We start from the raw sequence: 18,616 nt of genomic DNA on the forward strand, positions 1-18,616 counted from the left end.
CAAATATACTGTTTTACAACAAAAAAGAAAATCAAAAGCACTTCTCACATTCTCAGTAAATCGGCTCAAATGTGGATTAAAAAAAGGGGGGAATAAAAGGGAATTCAGTTTGATGCTGGGTTCATTTACCAACGAGACAATGAACCCAAACACACTTCAGAGCTGTGCAGACATGATTTGACCAAGAAAAAGGAATCTGGAGAGACTGGAACTGATGGACTGGTCAAGTCAAAGTCCAGATTTGAATCCTATCAAACATTTTGGGATTTAGTAAATTCATCTCCAGGAAGTCTGTGGGAACAGCTCAAAACTATTTGGAAGTCAATAAAAGAGATTATAAAGTGCATTAAAGCAATGGGAGGCGTTATCAAGGCCAAAGGAGGTTGAACAAAATGCAACATCTTTTAGTTATGTGTGAAAAAGGACTATTTATTTTAGTTTGTTATTTGCCAACGTTTTAAGTTTTCAACAAGTTTTTGAAGTATTTCTAAAATATTTATGTTTTCTCCTTTATATGTCAGGTGGTCAAATACATTTATTAAGCACTGGACATTCACAGTAGGTGATAAATAAATAAATACAATAAATGTAACCTAACGTAATCAGATTCAGCCACGTATATAAATATACTCCATTTATTTTTAAATATTTTTAACATCTATTTCCGTCACAGGTGACTTCAGAATGCAAACACATTTTTAGTTTTTAGTTGGAGGCTGCTATACTGCTAACTCTCCAGCAGGTGGCGTACAAACAACTGAAATGGAATAGCCGTCTACGCATAAAACCCACGAAGAAGAGAAGCGACGTAACAGGAAGTGTTGGTCTATGTTGAAAGCGACTGCTACGACCAGCGACACAAAATGTCGATAGTGTTTGTCCCTAAGAAACTTCGTGGAAAAGCGAAAATTAACCAAGAAACAATACAGAGGGTAAGACACAGTTAAAGCACATTTACTGAAGCTGATAATAGACTTAAATTCATCCTTAATAAACAGCTTAGTCCTGAATGTTTGTTAGCTCAGTCTCTGTTAACGCCCCATGCAGTAATAAACATGTTGATAGTTTGTTAATGAACATGTGTCTGAAGTTGTTGTTTTGTTTTGTGTCTCAGCTGCTGGATGAAAATGATCAGTTAGTCAGATGCATCACTGAGTACATGCAGAAAGGACGAGCAAGGGAGTGTGTACAGTAAGTCAAAGTGTGTGTGTGTGTGTGTGTGTGTGTGGGGGGGGGGGGGGGTCAGCTGTTTATGGTCTCATTGGTTCCTCTGATGGTTTATTTAACATGTACGAGCTGCTCGACTTCACCTGCTGTGATTAAGATGAGCAGTCCTTCACATGTAATCACCATCATAGTTTGTAATGAGAATGATCAGGGTGCTTTTTTATCATTATTACATGTCTTGTTCTTGTCTCTGTCCTTCTCTTTCTCTCTGTTTCTCCCTCTATCTCACTCCACAAACCTCAACACACGGTCAGCAGATTGCTGTCATACAGACATGACCCGTTACTTAGCTGAATGTGTTGTGTTCATGGAGGATTAATATTGTGAATTATATAATAAACCACAGGTTCTCACCTCATCTAGCCCCAGGATCCACCAAAAAGTCTCCCATGAGAGGTTGAGACCCACATGTATCATGTTTTTTAAAAATGACGCATTTTTGACCCCAGATGGTAAAGCACGTGTGACAGCAAGAAACTGAAGAAAACAAACCAATAAACTGTGCTTCACAGACTTTTTACACAAGTTGTTTTCCAGGCACACATCCACTGGAAACGGCTTCGTAAGTCAATTCTGGGTCCCGACCCAGCAGCTGAGAATCACTGGTGACGGATGTTTGTCTTTTTTTGCCGTGTATGTGCAGCTGTTGTAAATTTCTGTGCTTTTTTTTTAATCAGATACCAGCAGATCCTGCATCGTAACATCGTCTATTTGGCAACTATAGCCGATGCCAGCCCAGACACGATGCCCACTTCTTCAAGTGTGAGGACCATTCATCCTGATCTAGTGCAGTAAGAACAGTGCGGTGTGCTTGCTTCATCCTAATACTTCTGTTTGTGTTTTCAGTCTACATCCAGTGAAAGCCCAGCTCCTGCTGCGACGGGACATGGAATGACATGAAGCTAGCTGCCATCTGTCAGTGCAGCTGCCATTTGTTATTTATTTTACATGACAAAACATAGTTTTTATAAAAAAAGGTTTTCAGACATGTTTCCTGTATTACATTTCAAACTGTTTCAGTTCAGTCAGGCATCTTTTGTATCATCAGGGTTGTACATAAAGGAGAAATTTATTGGATTTTTTTTTTAAAGGTCAGAGACGTTGAAACTACTCGTGCAAATAAATGTGATTTGACAAATGATTACACTCGTGCAGAAGTATAATTTGTGACACAATGTAAATTCTGGATTCATGATTAACATCCAGAGTAGTTTTAGCTTTACAATGGGGAAATATTTGCGTGCAACCTAGCTGTATTATGGTCACTTCATTTTAATGCACATAGTTTGTATTTAATTTTCCCTTAAATTGGATTTAGGTGGATTCTCGCATTTACACAGCTCTGAATGCAAATGTTTTGTAGCAGGCGAGCAGCTGAGAACATCCCGACCATTCTGTCGTTCTACGTTAAAGTAGGAAAACATCTTGAAAGAGAAAAACTACAAAAGACACTTTTTGAATTGCTAGTCATTTTTATTTGTTTTTTGCATTGCTGGTACACTTGGAAAGATTCAGTTGCCAGCTCAAGAGAACAATAAGCAACATAAGCCAAGCAGTCCCCCTTCATATCTTCAATCAGGGCAACATTTTTTATGATCTTTTTTTTCTTATGTTGAAGCCACTAGTAAACCATTTGACACAGCTGAGAAGCTAACAGATACAGCCCAAGGTCTGTAATGATGTCTTTAGAAAAGGCTGCAACAGTTTAGGAGATAACACAGACAAAAAGCAACAAACCCTATATCTTGATTGTGCAAAGCACATTAACTATAAAAAGATATATATTTATATGTATATACAGAAAACAACTCTCTGTAAACATGTTAAGTATGTTAGTTTTCTGAAAACATGGTGTCATTTCATAAATACAGGCAACATTGGCATCCCCAAACATCACAGAAAGATAACATTCTGGGCTTTTAAATACAGCCCATCGCCATAGAAACCAAAGAAACACGGGCTCAAAAAAACAGCCTCATCACACAATGTTTTAGTGTTTAGCATGGCATATTTGGTAACCTTTATAGATAGATGGAGTAGTTCAACTGTAGGAAAAAAATGTGCTTTTTCACATATTGGGAGGCGGAAAATGTTTTTGTAATATGCCTACAAGAATATTAATGTACAGTAATGGTATAACATGTAAGAAAATACAAAAATAAGATTAATACTGTCAATAATTGTACAAGAAAAATATTGTATTATCAAACAGAAAAGAAGTTAGGGTTACAGGAGTTAGTGTCAAACAACCGCCAATTAGAGAGGAGGAGAAAAAGAATGGATGTGAAGATGTTCCCTAAAGCTCTCATCCAATCAGGCGTGTAACGTCACCATCTCTCTCTCTAAACTCAGACAGCCTCTCATCTCGTTCAGCACCATTCATCTTCTGAACAACGCTTTGGTTGGAAATAATATTCTGCAAGTGCTATCAATACCAACATGGCACATTGTTACTGCTAGAACTCTAAACTCTGGTCAGTTGTTGAAAAAGTAGTGTGTTTCTCTCAAATTACACCTCTGCAGTGACTTACTATATTTTTGCTGAGCCTGCTCAAAGCCTCTTAAAAAAGAACTAAATATTTATATTTCAACTTCAGTATTTTACAAGCAATGAAACAGTAGAATGGTAGCTGTACTCTGAGTCATCTTGCGTGAGATTTGGCAGTTACAGCTATGTAGACACAGTATATTTATTATGGGCAAAATGAGAGCATTACAAGCCTCTGCCCTCTTGTAATCTGCTTCTCTATACACACACACATACACACGCGCACACACATTTAGCTGCAGAAGCAAGTGGGTGACGGCTGTGCACATCTCCAGCTCTTGTCTGAGGAGACGTCAGCTCAACAAACAGACAAACGACCACGAGACTGCTCACTGCTGCCAGCGTGACACATGCACCTCTCTCATAGTTAAAACATGGCAGTTCAAAAAACTTCAAAATACTTCTCTTTTTCAAATGTGGGATGTTTGACATGGAAAAATATAGTTAGAAAAAGGTTGAGCCAGTGTGTTAACTTTAATTTTGCCTTTATCTGCAGCCCAGAAATCTGAAATGGAGTTGGTGTGGACAGTGACGGCTGCAGCTCAGCCCACTCGTCTCACAGAGCTGCAGACCCTCTCTGTCGTCAGCAGACCGATCAGTACTGGTGAAGGTAGGAGGGCCTGTGCTCGTGTTTGAGGGGGAAGGATTTAAAGCCCTTGGTCATGGGTTTGTGTTGCTGCTGCTGCTGCTGTTGCTGCTGCTGCTGCTGCTGGGTGAAGGAGGGAAAGCCAGCGGAGATGCCAGTGGAGGGAGAGCAGTCGCTGGCAGTGGACCAAACAGGAGACTGCAGCATCTGCATGGAGTCACTCCACTGGGAGGAGGGAGGGATGTTCATCTGGTATAAGGAAGAGCTGGGATTAGGCATGGTGTTGGTGTGGGTGGAGTGCTGCCATGGTGCTTTCGGAGGCCAGGTTTTAGTTTTGCTGTCCTGTGGAGAACGAGAGACGGGAATCCGTAAATAACTCACAGTGTCGTTTAATCAGGATAAAAAGTCAAAGCAGAATGGTTGATCATGTGTGCTCTAAAATGTGACTGTTTCAGAAAGGAAACATCATGAAGACAAACTGAAAATGTTTTCCCATCTCCTTCATAAAGGTCTTTGTTAAAACGAGAAAGGGCACGCTGGGTCAAGAGCAGACAGACCTGCACACACTCGTGACTTATATGCCAAAGTTATCCTGGATATGTTTGGAACTGTTCCTTTGTTTTGGTAACTATGGAAACCAGGAACCTCTCGACTCGCTTACAACCAATTAAAATACATACATACAAAAAAAAAAGGAAAAATGCTGCCCATAAAACCGTCCAGACTCACTTGGTTATCGTCGTTGATGTGATGGAGCGGCGGGGAAGGCAGAGTGCACACCTCTGGCTCACCGCAGCTGTGTTTTCTGAGAAGACAAAAAGATGAAGGTTTGGTCAGAGCGGACAGTGCATTTGATAACACTGATACAGTAAAGCAGGCTGACAGACAGTGAGAGGGACTTTGGTACTTGCCTCCTTTGTTTAACTGCGGCTACAAGGTCAGGCCCGGAAAACATGGAGAACAGACTGTCGCCGTTGGCTGAAGATGTCTCGTCGCTGGAACTGGCCGAGTCCCCCTGATTGGCTGACCAGCTGCTGTTCACGGCATCCCTGAGGAAGCAAGCAGAGGAGGGTGTGAGCCTTCCACCGCGGCGCTATCTAAAGGTATCAGACTCTGAATTGATGGTTCGGCGTGCTCTGATGAACATGACTGTTTCACTTTAAACACTCTTTCTGATTCGCCTCTTCTTCCTTTTCTTTTTGCTGTTTTTGTTATATTATCAAAGACTTTTTAAGGACACATGTTGGTGTCCCAGTTTGAAACACAACCTGATACGTACCCCTCACTGTAGTACTCTGGGTGGGACCAGGTCCTGTGCTGCTCATCCGGCATTGGCCAGTTGCTGCGTGGGTTGCTTGGGCGACGGATGTGCTGCACCTGTCGTTTCTGCTGCATGGCCTGACTGACGCCGGCCACGTAACGGGCAAACTCCGGATCAGAGCCAACTGCACATGGAACAAGGGAGGATAAACACAACGATGAGTTTCTGACAGCCTCAGCTTTCCCTTTTGCTCCCCTGGAGCTCCACTCGTTTAGCCAGACCGTTGACCGTAGCAGAAAATCACAATAGACGTAAGTCAGCTCTGCACAATGGGCCGAGGCTGCAATCAAAAGAGCCGGCTGCACTGTACAAATAGAAAGTGGCACAGGCTGAATTCAGCATAATCCCTCAATGTACAGTCCATCAGCATGCAGGGAACCTAAGCCCTCACACTGTCTGCCCCACATCCATTATTTACTCAGACGACGGTCAGAAGATGTCTCTGAACAGTTTGAACAACATCGTACGTGGTCATAATACTGAAGTGAATGTGCAGAAGAAGCACGAGGAAACAACCCTGTTTCCACAGTCCTAATGTGTTCGCTGATATCAGACAACTATAAATAACACGAAGCAGGGATAGCATGCCTTTACAGTGATGTTGGTTTTTGTACATGATGTCAAACATTTACATATTTTTGATCATAAATAATCACTACATTCATCACGACTCGTCGACTGAGCCGTTGAGGAGATATTAAGGTGAAGTGAGCCTTTGAAAGACGCAGCAGTGTTTTTCTTTTCCATCACTGTGACTACAGCGAGACACTGAGGATTCAAAGTGCTCCTAAAAAAGATGCAGTTCACCCTGATCCAATCAAATCACTGCATTATTTTCAGATCAACTCCTTCATGTTGACAGCGGTCACAGTGATCTAACAACCTTTTGTAATGTGGTCCATTCAACACGAAGGTGTTCAACTGGACAGCATGGACACGAAGCAGCAACAGCCTGTGCTGAACACCAGCGTCCAGGTTGGATGAATAACTCACTAATAACTGCAGCGTTAGTCACTAAAACAGCCCGTCTGCTTTTCTGTGGTTTAAAAAAAAAAAAGAAATGATAGTCAGCAGAGCTTCAGGCCTTCCTTCCACGTTCAAGTGAATGTGCCTGCATTGCTTTACGTCATGAGGTGGTCACGTGATTTGATCGCGTCGGCGTGATCTTGGGCTTCTAAAGGGTGAAGAGACAGTAACCAAACTTTGAGCTTTCTTTTGTACAACTTATTGATGGATCAACTTGTTCCTGGTCAAGATAAACTAAAACGTCCAGGTTTTTGAGCTAAAACAGAAGACTTGTCTGTTTCCAGACTATAGGAGATATTTGGCCTGATTTATTGAATTCACATGGTCACCATCTAACTGAACCCGGTGTGACAGCCACATTTCTTTTTTCTTTAAGGGTGAGGCTGTTCAAGTTTGATAGATATGGTCTCCATAAATACACCTCATGGATATTTAAAAGGGGCTGGATCTCACCTGCAGGGTCAAAGGGCAGCGTGTCTCCCAGAACTCCAAACACTCCTTCACTCTGGTCCCTGTTGGGCCACGTGTTGTTGCGGGGCCCCTGTGGCTTTTGGCCCAGCATCTCTGACATCACGCTGTCCATGTAGGTGCTGACCAGGCCCAGACTATACAGGTCCGAGCTCAGATCTGGCAGTCCAGGAGAGCCCCACTGCCCGATTGGACCCAGGGGTGACAGCCCTGCGGGGGGCCCCTGCGGTGGGGGCTGCTGCCCAGAGGAGCTGAGCCACTTAGCCGGCACTCTTTGCTGTGGGAGGACCTGGGGTGGGGACTGCTGAGGCGGAAGCTGAGGAGGAGGAGGCTGTTGCTGGCTGATGGGCTGCAGGAGGTGCTGGTAGTACTGCAGGGCCTGTGGGGAGGGCTGCTGGGGTGGAGGAGGAGGGGGCTGTTGTTGTTGTTGTTGTTGTTGGGGAGGAGGAGGAGGCTGCTGAGGCTGCTGTTTCTGCACCGATGGTGGAGGCTGAGGCTGGGGCTTGGGCAGAGTCTGAGCCGGGGGCTGCAGGGCATTGTGGGAGATCGATTGGGAAGTCGGTGGAGCTCCACTCGGGGGCTTCAGCTCGGCAGGGTTCGCAGACGCCACAGAGTTCCTCCTCATGACCAGGGGCGAAGCCTGCTGGGATTTTCCCATGTTGAAACCTGAGAGAAAGTCGATGACGTCCTGCATCTCCTGGTCGGTGGGCAGGTTCATCCCCTGATCATCTGACACCAAACCATTGGCCAGCTGGATTTGCTGAGGAGAGTCCGGGTTGCAGGACAAGCTGTTCATCTGCAGGATGCTCTGGATCCTTCCGTCACTATGACTCAGGCTCTTGGCCTTTTCCTCAGAGCTGCTGGATGTCAGCATGCTGCGCGATGGGGTGCTAGGGATGGAGTAACTCCCACCACTATTCGAGCTGGATGAGACCTTCTTAGTAAACTTGGAAGTCAGTTTGGATATCGTCTTAGGCAGTCCACTGGAGGTCTTGGAGCTGGTGCCTGGAGGCAGGTCTGCCTGGCTGCCATAGTCCGGGCTCTCCCGCTGCAGCTGTATCTGAATAGTGGGAAGGGCCTGCTCTCTTTGGAAGAGAAGAGAAAGACGAGTGTTCAGTTGTTTCTTTATTACTAGAAATGACTGCAGTAAACTAGTTTCCAATAATACCTGGAGTGTGGTTCATTTTGACTCAGGCTTGGGTTAGGACTCAGGGATTAAAGCAGGAAACAGAGTAATAAATAATAGTGTTTTCCAACTTCAACTGATCCATAAACGTTCCCTTCCCTTCAAAACTTTACAAAACTGTCATAAATGATGAAGTCAAACAGCAGATCTTCACTTTGTAGAAGCTTCAAACTGTTCAAGAAAATAGCTGAAATTCATCACATATAAAAAAGTTGGTGATTCATTTCCTTTGAACAAACATATTGATTATTCACTGCAGCCCCTGTATGGCTCCCAGACAGACTTTGATCTAATATAAAGTAAGAAAAGTGTCCTCCTGCTTCAACGCTGCTTTTTAAAGAACAACAGATAGAAAACACATGACCTGTGTGAAAAGACTCACCTTCTCTCCTTCCACCTGTTGATGTCAAACACTGCTGTGTAGAGCACGTCTACCAGACCCAGCGTTTTCTCCGGGTCCAGACTCCTCTGGAGCAGGGACATGGTGGCTGGGTCCTCCTTCAGACACCTACATATGCACACACGCACGCACAGACAGACACAGACAGACACACACACACCACAGGCAGGGAAGAAAATGTTTGTCCAGGTTTGATGTGATGCTCAGTATGCATTATTTACGATGAGACAGTGGAACAGTTGTAAGTTCTTCAGGTATGACACTCAAAACGTCCTCTCCTGACGCCACGCTGCGTCTGAGACCAACCTTTAAGGACATGTGTAAGTCAGAGTGCTTGTGTCAAAGAGGAAAACATGTTCTTGACAGGAGTATGCAAGCAAAGGACAGGAAACAAAACGAGCGCACATAATATGAAAGTACACTTAATAAAGAAGTGTTCTGATCCTTTCTTTTGGAAGGGCAGGAGGTTGCAGACTGTCAGTCCAGAAGAATCAAATGTGAGTGAACAAATATAGTACAAGCATTAAAGAAAAAGCAAAACATTAATCTTTAAATATTTTACCTCCAGCAAACACTACTGTGTGTGCTTCTTTAAAAACAGTTTCTTCATGTGCTTACCATGTCGAGGGAACCTGGACCAGCACCTTAGAGCCCTCGAGAGTGATCTGGGGCGCGTAGGCCTCCTTGTTCTCGATCTGAGCTGTATCAACAACCACCTGTGGGGACAAAGAATCACACCTGCATAAGAACCTCCTGACACAAACACTGTCTATGCAGGATCACAGCTGTTATTCTTTCCTCCTCAGCCTTTACAAAATGAACTGGTTCAATCTGATTCTGTTCTTTATCAGCCATGCTTACATTAAAGAAAACACTAGAAGTAAAAGAGAGAGGCGGCCCAAGGTGAGGAAGCTTGGTGCATTCAGCCAGAGACAACAAACAGACTCGCCTTCCTGCTGTGTGGAGCGGTCCCATTTATTTGCAAGTTCTTTGAAAGTGGCCTTGGCTCCTCGAGACCCGCGCAACTGGGTCAGCAGAAGGGAGAAAAGGTGGGAGGAGTCTATTTCCTGTATTTCAGGAAGTTACTCCATTGTTGTTAAAAAAGCAGACGTATCCTCGGAAAACCCGGGGCTGCTCATGTGAGAGAGCCTACGCACACGCACAGTCCTTTAGCTATGTCGAAACACATACGCAAAGGTCACTGGAAACAGGAAGGAGGACCAGCAGCTAAAGAGACAAAGTCAACTTTGTTGCTGCTCTTGGAAAGTAATGACTGGAAGCGGGAAAAAAAAAAAAAGGAGTTGCTGGTGAAAGATGTGGCCAGAAACAACAGCAGAAGAGATGTGATAACTATGAGCGCGAGTTTGGTGTGTGTCAAAGAACGACGACAGGGAGGAGAAAGCCTGCGTACTGAAGTATTAATACTGCATGTCGATAATGTTTGAGTATGTCTATGCAAGTTAAATAAAGGTGTCAGGAAGATGCCACACACGTTTTGTGGTGTTCGTTTTTTTTGTCTATGCAGTCTGCTGTTTGTCTATTTTGGGTCGAGTGGCCATAGGCTCAGATATGGAGCTAATGCAAAATGCTCATCTATCATCCAGGGACTACAGTTAGCACGGGGCTGCATGCGAACACTCCCTCTGTGTGACACACAAAACAGGACAGACCACACCATGAAAATAAACAGCAGGGCATAAACACACTGGTGTTACTGTGAGGAGAATCCAGCCGCTGACCCTCCCTCCCAGTGAGGGGGGTGGGGGGTGGGTCTCTGTTTGCAGACCCACCCAGCTATGGGAGCCCATCCTTCACCCAGATGCTACAGGAATGTTTCTGTCCTTTTGTGTCTTTCTGGTGTTTGTTTACACCTCTCTAGTGCCTCAAAGGAAATCCGACAGATCTTCTCATCTCCATTACAAATCTGATAAACATTGAAATGCAGGTTGCCAGACGCACAAAAGGAGAGGAGCGGGCTCATTTATGCGGAAGTGTCAGAGAAGAGCTACAGGCCTGTTAAAGTCTGCGTGGCACCTCCTTTCTGCTAATCTGTAATATCAAATAAAGTGTGCTGATTGTGCAGTGTTTCACTCTTGTTACTGTCAGAGAACTTTAAACAACATAGCGAGCCTAAAACAGAAATATCAGTTAATACTAGGGCAGTACATTTACCAGAGCTATCATCTTCTCGCAGCACCTCATTAGAGGAGAGCTAATAGATCAGACAGACACTTTGTTGATCTCAAACTGAGGAAACGTTGTGGATGATAAAGGCATAATGATTGAATATTTTCAGATGTATTGTTGTACTGTAATCAGGTTGGTCATCACAATATCTAAAATCTAATTCAAGGGAAACAATCAAAGAGAAAAACAGCGCCTGTTGCTGCAGCAGGATTAATTCTCTGTGCGTCGACCTCTGACAGAAATAATCCAGACATACAGGTCCACTGTGGCAATCACTCACCAGACCAGCCTGGGCAAACAGCAGCTGGACAGCCGTCTTGCAGGCTCCTCTCCAGCTGGATGGGCAGACTTGGTTGAGGACCTCGGTGACAGGAGAGTCCTCCCTGGAGGTCACTCCGTTCTGGCCGAGCACCTCCTTAATGAGTTGCAGCATCGTGTGCTGAAAAGACAAAACATGGGGGGCCATCAACAAAGGCAGTCTGCCATCACTGCCTGCTGATGTTAGTCAAGACCTGCGACTAAATTCAAACCACATCCCCCACCAGTCCACATAAGTGAGGACGTTACCAGTTAAAATACAGTTTGTATTTCTTCCGAGAAAGAGACCTCGAAGTAAAAGTTGGTGATTTAAAGAAACGCATGACATTATGACACATCCATCTTTTTTTGTAATTCACATGGGGATTTTAAAGTTTCCACAGTACCCTTTTGTTGGCGTTTCCACCATCGAAAGTTGGGAATGGTACCAAAAGAAGGGATCCGTACCGTTTGTTTGGTACCCTTCTGTTGGTGTGCTAAGGGTACTTTTGTGGCCCTAAAGGGTCCCTTGTTTACTGTGTCCCGTTCTTCTTCACTGAACTTAAATTAACAGCGGGTTACACCGTATTGGGCTGCTATGATGTCACACTATTGCACTGCTATCCCCATCTAGTTTACACTCCTCTCATCAAACAAGGCTACGGTTAGCTGTGGAAAGACAAGCAAGATCAGAGTTTACCGTACCAACCTGAACCAAACCGAACCAGTTGGTGGAAACGGCTTTTTGGGGGGGAAAGAATCAATCTGTCCAGAAGAGTGAGGGACTTTACCGTTTTCAGTTTAAGGTTATCAGCCGCTGACTCGTTGAAGGAAACTCCTTTGAGGAAATGTGAGCCGATCTGTACTGGGATGGTGGGCAGCTCGCACTGGATGGGCTGGGAGGTGGTCTGCATCCTGCCCGCCTGTTGGGCCTCTGCCTCACTGCAGCAGCTCTAAACACACACACACAGACTCCAGCATGTAAACACATACTATACAGACACCAATGAATGACTTATGATTGAATAAATATTTCATTAATGAACTGACTTGTTGAGAGTGAACTCACCTGTAAGGCTGCCTCCACAGCTTTGGGGTTAAAATGAAAGCCGGCCTTCAGCGCATATTCACTATGACCGAGACTCTCCAGAGCTGCTTTGTAGGCCTGGAGATGGAGGACCAGCATTATTATGTTCTATTAAATTGTAATCACTACAGTAATATTTGAATGTATTAGTCATGGCTTGCAAAAGTGAAGTTTCAGCATATCTCTCCAAGCAACAGTAATAGTATTCCTTCGCCTTGCTTCTTTTGATCGATATTGTACCTGTAAAGCATTGTCAATCTTCATGTTGAGCTCCTTCAGTTGGTGCTCGGGGATGGAGGTGTTGTTGGAGCAGAAGAGCTGCTGAACCTGGATGCCTGCCAGGCAACCGTCCCGGCCCCTCTCTCTCAGCCTAGCCATGGCCTGAGGACACAGAAGAGTCCCAGGTCAGGGACACAGCAGAAACAGCAACACTACACGAGTACATTCTCAGAGACAAATATTATTTAAGAGTAAAAAGACTGAACTGCAAAACAAGATGACCAGCATTCTGCAACGATTACTGCCGAAAAGGACGTGCAGAATAGGAGTGAAATAAAGGGTCTTTTCAGAAGTTTAGCAGAAATTATATTCCTAAAATAGTGTTAAAATCTCACAGATCAGAGTTTAACACTTTGGAAATATCAGTAAATGTCGATAAGAACATCCAAATGGTTTTTAAAAAAAAAGGAGTGCTGGCCTCTTCCCTCTGCCTCACCCCCCACCCAGCTCATTATACCAGGGTCTATCCAGGCCTAGAACCCTCCAGGGCTAACTCTCTGCATGCCAGGGCTTAACAGATCAATCAAGCCCCTATTCTCCCCTCTGCCTCTCTTTATTCAACACAGCTCAAAATGGGCCAGTGGGGCTGATTAGTCTGGGGATTAGTCAGGTCCTCTTACAAAACTGCCTCCCTTACAGGAGTTGGGGTTAAGAGAGGTACAGAACTTTACACTTCAGCTTCACAGACAAACTGCAGCCACAAAGAGGAAGAAGGAAATTGGGTCTGGAAATCACAAACAGCTGGTATCTCTCAGGAATGTGGAACAAGTCTGCATTTCACCTCACACAGACAAACACCTTATTTCCGAGATCCATACAAGGAAGAGTGCCGAGGCGCCCAGTGGCTGCATACCTGAGCTGCGCCCTTCCATGAGCGGGAAGCTTCCTCCAGCTCCGTGAGAGGCCCCAGATCAGAGCTTTGGGAGCGGGCGTTGGCGCAGCGCTCCTGGGCCTGGGCGAGAGCCTCAGCCAGGCAGGACTGAGCCACAGGCTGAACCTTCTGCAGAGCCTGGGAGAGAAACTGGAAATGGACCTGCATCACAGTGAGGAAGCACCGACCCAACACCTGAAGAGACACAACAATAGATTGCTGTCACAACATTTGTCACCGTCATTCCTTTCATGCTCAGCTGGTTAAGTCAGGGTGTTTGAGACAACATGGATGACTGCAGGCTAGGAAACTAACATGCACGTCCACATGCCTCAGTGATTGGTTAACACTGATTAATGAAATTCTTTAGCTTTTTTTTACAAACCAATATATTTATAGAAGGACCTTAAAATAATCTAACCAACAAGTGATCTATGTTCAGATATGTTGTACTCTTTTTTAAGCCTGTTCAAACTACAGTGACTAGGAAACTGTAAACAACACAAAACTCTTTGTCTTGTTTTCATGTGTCGTTCTAACTCTATAACAACAGAGACATAGCACAGGTTGAGCAACAAGATCACATGAACAAAAAGAGCAGCACATTGTCTTCAGGCTAAGCCTATCAGTAATAATACAATAAATAATCAAAAACAAAGTTAAAAAGAAGACAAGGACATCTCTTTGACTTCTTCCCACAGCAGCTACATTACTACCATGAAAGGAAAGTTACATCTAAACCAAACGGCTGAGCTGCCAAGGACAAGTCGAGAAGCACAACTCAGAGTTCCACATTTTTCTAAAGGGAACATCCTTCAAGGGCAGGACTGAGACAACTAAACATGCATGTGTTCGGTCAATTATGAGCTGTACACTGATGTGAAACATGTACATATGAGCATGTTGTATATTCCCACTTCTAAGAGTAAGAATGAAGGAGAACAAAGACAGGTGAGTATACATATCTCAGTGTTTGTTTACATTTACCGCTGACTGGGAGACTACAGGCAAGAGCTTAATACCAGTCTACTTATGTTAAAGGTCATATACTATTAAACATACACATGACCATGTTTTTATGACACAAATGTGGCTCTAGCTTGTCTACAAACCCCCAATGATGAGAAAAGTCCATCCTCTACATCTTTAACCAGAAAACGTGTGCTCAAACAGGCTGTTTGAAGATCTTCCCTTCATGACATCACAAAGGGCAGTAACCCCTCCCCCAGGTGGGTGACACTCCCACAGCTAGGTGTTTGTTCTGTCCTCTGAGTCTGCCTTCTCACTGTAATCAACTGTACGAGGTGCAATAAAGGCCGAGCCACCAGAGCACTTTCAGAGAGGGTCGTGGTCAGACACAGCTCATTTACATTTAAAGCTACAGACAGAAATTCTTGAAAAGTAAGATTGCGTGTGACCTTTACTTCATTCTTGTATCTTTTTGAGCTTTTGATAAAAATAATGGAGAAAAGAAGCATTAAATGGTTCTAATGTCTAATTTCTAATTTTAAACCTTTCCATTGATTTCCACACTTTAATTAAACACTGTAGATTTATTTTTGGTGACACAGGTCACTCTGCACCTACCTAGTGAACCGAATGACAAAATGTGTGTATGCGTGCCCTTGTTTGGTGAGAGAACAGTAACACTCTAGAGGTTGTTGTTGTCCAGTTAGCAAAATAAGAGAAACTGGACACCACAGGATCTACAACGGTCACAGGGTTTTCTTTTTCAGGTACCTGCTGAAAATATCTGGAGGGGGAAGCTGAGTTGTAAAGACAGAAATATGCTGTCGTTCTGTCGGCAGAAAGGAACAACAGGACACAGCTGCTCTCACTCTTCTACACCACATTTAATAAGAAAACAACAATTTGTGAATGACTAAAGGGCATAAAAGTTCTTGGTGGTTGTTTGGTGTTGTATGTCACAGGATGGGACAGTGTATTCATCGTCCTCTTTGGAGCGTTTGAGTCATGGCTGAGGAACTCTAATGGGTGCTCTAACATTGTGGAGCAGCTCCGTGTAAACATACTGGGAGAAGTAAATCTGATTCACAGATTTACAGCTTGGCTCAGAGGTTAAAACTATCTACATCATTTCTCATATGATGATTGATATTCAAGATAGACGTGTCAAAAAGATATCAGTTAAGGGGACACTGGTAGCCTCAGGGTTGGTGTGCTCACCCCATGCATGGAGGCTTTAGTCCTCTGAGCAGGCAGCTCAGGTTCAAATCAGACCTGTGGCCCCTTTCCCACATGCCATTCTCAACTTTCTCTTTCTCCCCATTTCTAACAATATCCATTATCCCATCGCTACATGAAGGCATAAAAAGACTAAAATTACACTTTAAAAAGGATTTTAGGTCAGCAAAAAGAATGTTGGGATTTTCTTTCCCATTACTGTCATGCGAGCTAAAAACAGAGCTCTTAAATAAACTAAGATAAATATAATGAATACCAGAAGAAGAGTAAATACTTACTTCCATATACTTAAATAATAGTTCTCTGCATTACACCTGATCAGCATGTTGTATGTCCCAAGACAGAATTCAAGTGCTCAATCCTAATGACGTATCAGAGTGGCAACTTGGAAGTGCCGACTTCTGATTTGAAATGAAACGCACCATTATACTCCATGCTAACTGCTAATAATGATAATGCTAAATTGTTGATGTTTTTCTTTAGCAGGTGTAACGTTCACTCTTTGTTTTGTTTTAATTACTGATTTGACTGATTTTAGCTGTCCTTTGTTTTTAACATTTTAAATTGTTACTTATTACTTTAATTCTATTTTTTTAAATACATTGTATTTTCTTGCCTTTTTTAAACTGGCTGCAATTCCTCTTTTATTTCTTGTTTCATTTCTTGCTGTTGCTTGTTTGATCTTGTACCTCGCCACCATTGCAAATGAGGGTTCTCCCTCAATGTGTTTTAAATAGGATTTGAATAAATAAATAAATGTGTAAGTAAGTTAAGTATGCTAAGTGGCTAACATTAGCTCATTATCACTGAACAAAGAGAAGAGTTGATGCAAACGGTGATAACGTCCCACACATCCACCAAATTTACGAGATGTCGGAGAAGAAACCAGTGTTGGTGCGCACAGTCGCTGCGGATCGGTCCTCTACCTACGTAATTTCGTTGTGCTTGTACTTGTACCAATGACAATAAATGCATCTTATCTTATCTTATCTTACTGTACTCATAAAACATGTCAGCTAAATTAATCTAAATGTGCAAGATTAGAAACGGGATTAAAGTTTTTACAGAAAATCCACTTGGATTATGAATCTCTGAAGCACTACTTTTTATTGTTCCCCGAGTCATTTTTATACAAAGTAAAACGTCAACGCGCTTGTCCTTTGGAGACCACGACACAGTTACACTACAGTCCATCTAATAGTTGTTGAGATCTTTGAGTTTCACTGACTGACCCTTCAGCTCAGTCTCTGGGAGGCTTGATAAACACAGTACGTAAAATGTCTGCTTCTGCTGTTGATGTCGAGCAGCTACGAAGACCTCAAACAGTCAGGGGGGATTAAGGGAGCGTTCAAAGCAGACTAATAAAAGGAAGGAGACAGGGGATGCCAGATAATGACTCTTCGATGCAACTCATTCAGCCACCTGATAAACAGATACCACCTGTAGCGAGTCCTAGATGAAGATCTAAAAACAATCCCAATCACAAGCTGACAACTTTGAGATAAATGCAAGTCAAAGTCTTATAACGTTGACTACTAAAACCAAGAGAGGAAAAGAATGAGGCCATGGCTGCAGAACTAGATAATGGATAACACATGTGATTGGCTGTGCAGTATCCTGCACGGTCATGGAAAATATGAGAAATAAGAGCACAGCAGAGCCAAGCCGACATTCGGCCCCTTTAAAGCAAAAACAAGGAGAATAGTGAATCAATCAACATTAAAACTTCTATTTTCTGAGAACACCAACACCATCAGAGCACCACGTCCAGGAGAGTGGTTTTCTTTGACATGTTCTAGGGAAGGAGTATGATCCTGTTCTAATAACATGTCCTGACTGCTGTCTCGCCGATGAAGAAAAAAAAAACAAGCAGCCTATCCTGGTTGTAATGTCAGTGTTAAATCCTTTTCTCTTGCAGGCTCACAGCCTTTTATTTTGAGTTTGTTTGTTGACCCTTTCCTTTAAACAATCAATGGAGAAACAGGAAGTTCACAGTGTTTGTAATCCATTTAGTTCTCAGAAATGGTAACATGAGTATTTTTTTTACTCTACAAACTGACTTTTAAGGAAGTTTAAAATAAATCTTTACTTTGGTGTGGGAGAATGTTTTTTTGTGTAAATAAATGTTTGTACATTTTTTTACTGTTTAATCCTGGTATTGTTTTAATCCAGTGCGAGTGAGGCCTGGATATTGGTCCCAGAGATTCCTCCTGCTTTTATAACGTCTTCCCTGGCACTTCTTCCAAAGCTGAAGTTCATTATTACAAATGTTAAAACTCCTTTATGAAAATGTTGATGTATTGAAAGAGGAAACGTAGACGTCTTTATACCTCGATGTGTCCTGTCAACAGATGTAGAATGATCCTTTTTATTTAAAGATGGGGAAATGCATTCTTCTAGCCACAGGGGGAATTTTCACTGCAATATTGAGAAGTGACAAAAGGTTAATACAAGAAACAAGTCTGAGCTGCAGAGCTGTACCGAGGTCCAAGTTTTCTAGCATGAAGTCTTTTCTATATGAAACAGTGGACACATTGCTGTAGTTTATTTTGTAAGGTGTTCTATCTGTTTAACAAAAACAGTTCCACTCATTCAAACTCATTGCTCTCTTTGGTATCTAGAACCAATATCAATGTGAAACCAGTTCGTATTTTCTCAGATTCTTGAATTTGATACATGACTCAGCTTTTCAGTTCCTAACAAGATTTATAGCGACACCTTGTCAAAGGCATTTGAGCTCATCATTTGAGTTCACATTTAAATTGGGCTAACCGAATGATGTCAACAATTCTAATTCTCTTTGATAAAAGTTCGTCCGAAGACAGTCATGAGTGCAGAGACTCCCTTCACTGTTTATCGATGAGGAGCAGGACAGACGAGGAGAGAGCGGAGGAATGTATCGATGCAGTTTGTTCGCCTCGTTTCCTG

General features: G+C 43.1%; 2 protein-coding genes across 7 annotated transcripts in view; one reads left to right on the forward strand and one right to left on the reverse strand.

The window, feature by feature from the left end:
- Positions 1 to 798: 798 nt before the first annotated feature.
- Positions 799 to 2,368, forward strand: ss18l2 (ss18, like 2). The gene is made up of 4 exons (XM_079340081.1): positions 799 to 932; positions 1,115 to 1,191; positions 1,905 to 1,989; positions 2,074 to 2,368. The coding sequence occupies exons 1-4, from the start codon at positions 864 to 866 to the stop codon at positions 2,125 to 2,127; spliced, it is 285 nt and encodes a 94-aa protein (XP_079196207.1). The 5' UTR covers positions 799 to 863; the 3' UTR covers positions 2,128 to 2,368.
- A 311-nt stretch (positions 2,369 to 2,679) lies between these two features.
- The window catches only part of garre1 (granule associated Rac and RHOG effector 1), a 32,984-nt gene continuing 17,047 nt past the window's right edge, over positions 2,680 to 18,616 (reverse strand). For all 6 annotated transcript variants that reach the window (XM_079338709.1, XM_079338704.1, XM_079338705.1 and 3 more), the window contains 12 exons: positions 13,466 to 13,678; positions 12,574 to 12,714; positions 12,316 to 12,411; positions 12,038 to 12,199; positions 11,230 to 11,388; positions 9,381 to 9,478; positions 8,745 to 8,870; positions 7,162 to 8,261; positions 5,641 to 5,806; positions 5,273 to 5,410; positions 5,091 to 5,166; positions 2,680 to 4,703 (listed from right to left, as the gene is read on the reverse strand). In XM_079338709.1, the coding sequence (XP_079194835.1) occupies positions 4,371 to 4,703; positions 5,091 to 5,166; positions 5,273 to 5,410; positions 5,641 to 5,806; positions 7,162 to 8,261; positions 8,745 to 8,870; positions 9,381 to 9,478; positions 11,230 to 11,388; positions 12,038 to 12,199; positions 12,316 to 12,411; positions 12,574 to 12,714; positions 13,466 to 13,678 (2,808 nt within the window). In that variant the 3' untranslated portion in view covers positions 2,680 to 4,370. The remainder of the gene's footprint in view (positions 4,704 to 5,090; positions 5,167 to 5,272; positions 5,411 to 5,640; positions 5,807 to 7,161; positions 8,262 to 8,744; positions 8,871 to 9,380; positions 9,479 to 11,229; positions 11,389 to 12,037; positions 12,200 to 12,315; positions 12,412 to 12,573; positions 12,715 to 13,465; positions 13,679 to 18,616) is intronic.

The sequence above is a fragment of the Symphodus melops genome (genome assembly GCF_947650265.1).
Source record: "Symphodus melops genome assembly, chromosome: 3".
Lineage (NCBI taxonomy): Eukaryota > Metazoa > Chordata > Actinopteri > Labriformes > Labridae > Symphodus > Symphodus melops.

Coding starts and splice junctions, on each gene's coding strand:
- ss18l2 (XM_079340081.1), top strand. CDS start 864: ATGTCGATAGTGTTTGTCCCTAAGAAACTTCGTGGAAAAGCGAAAATT. Junction 1,192..1,904: donor CGAGCAAGGGAGTGTGTACA/GTAAGTCAAAGT, acceptor TTTTTTAATCAG/ATACCAGCAGATCCTGCATC. Junction 1,990..2,073: donor CGATGCCCACTTCTTCAAGT/GTGAGGACCATT, acceptor TTGTGTTTTCAG/TCTACATCCAGTGAAAGCCC.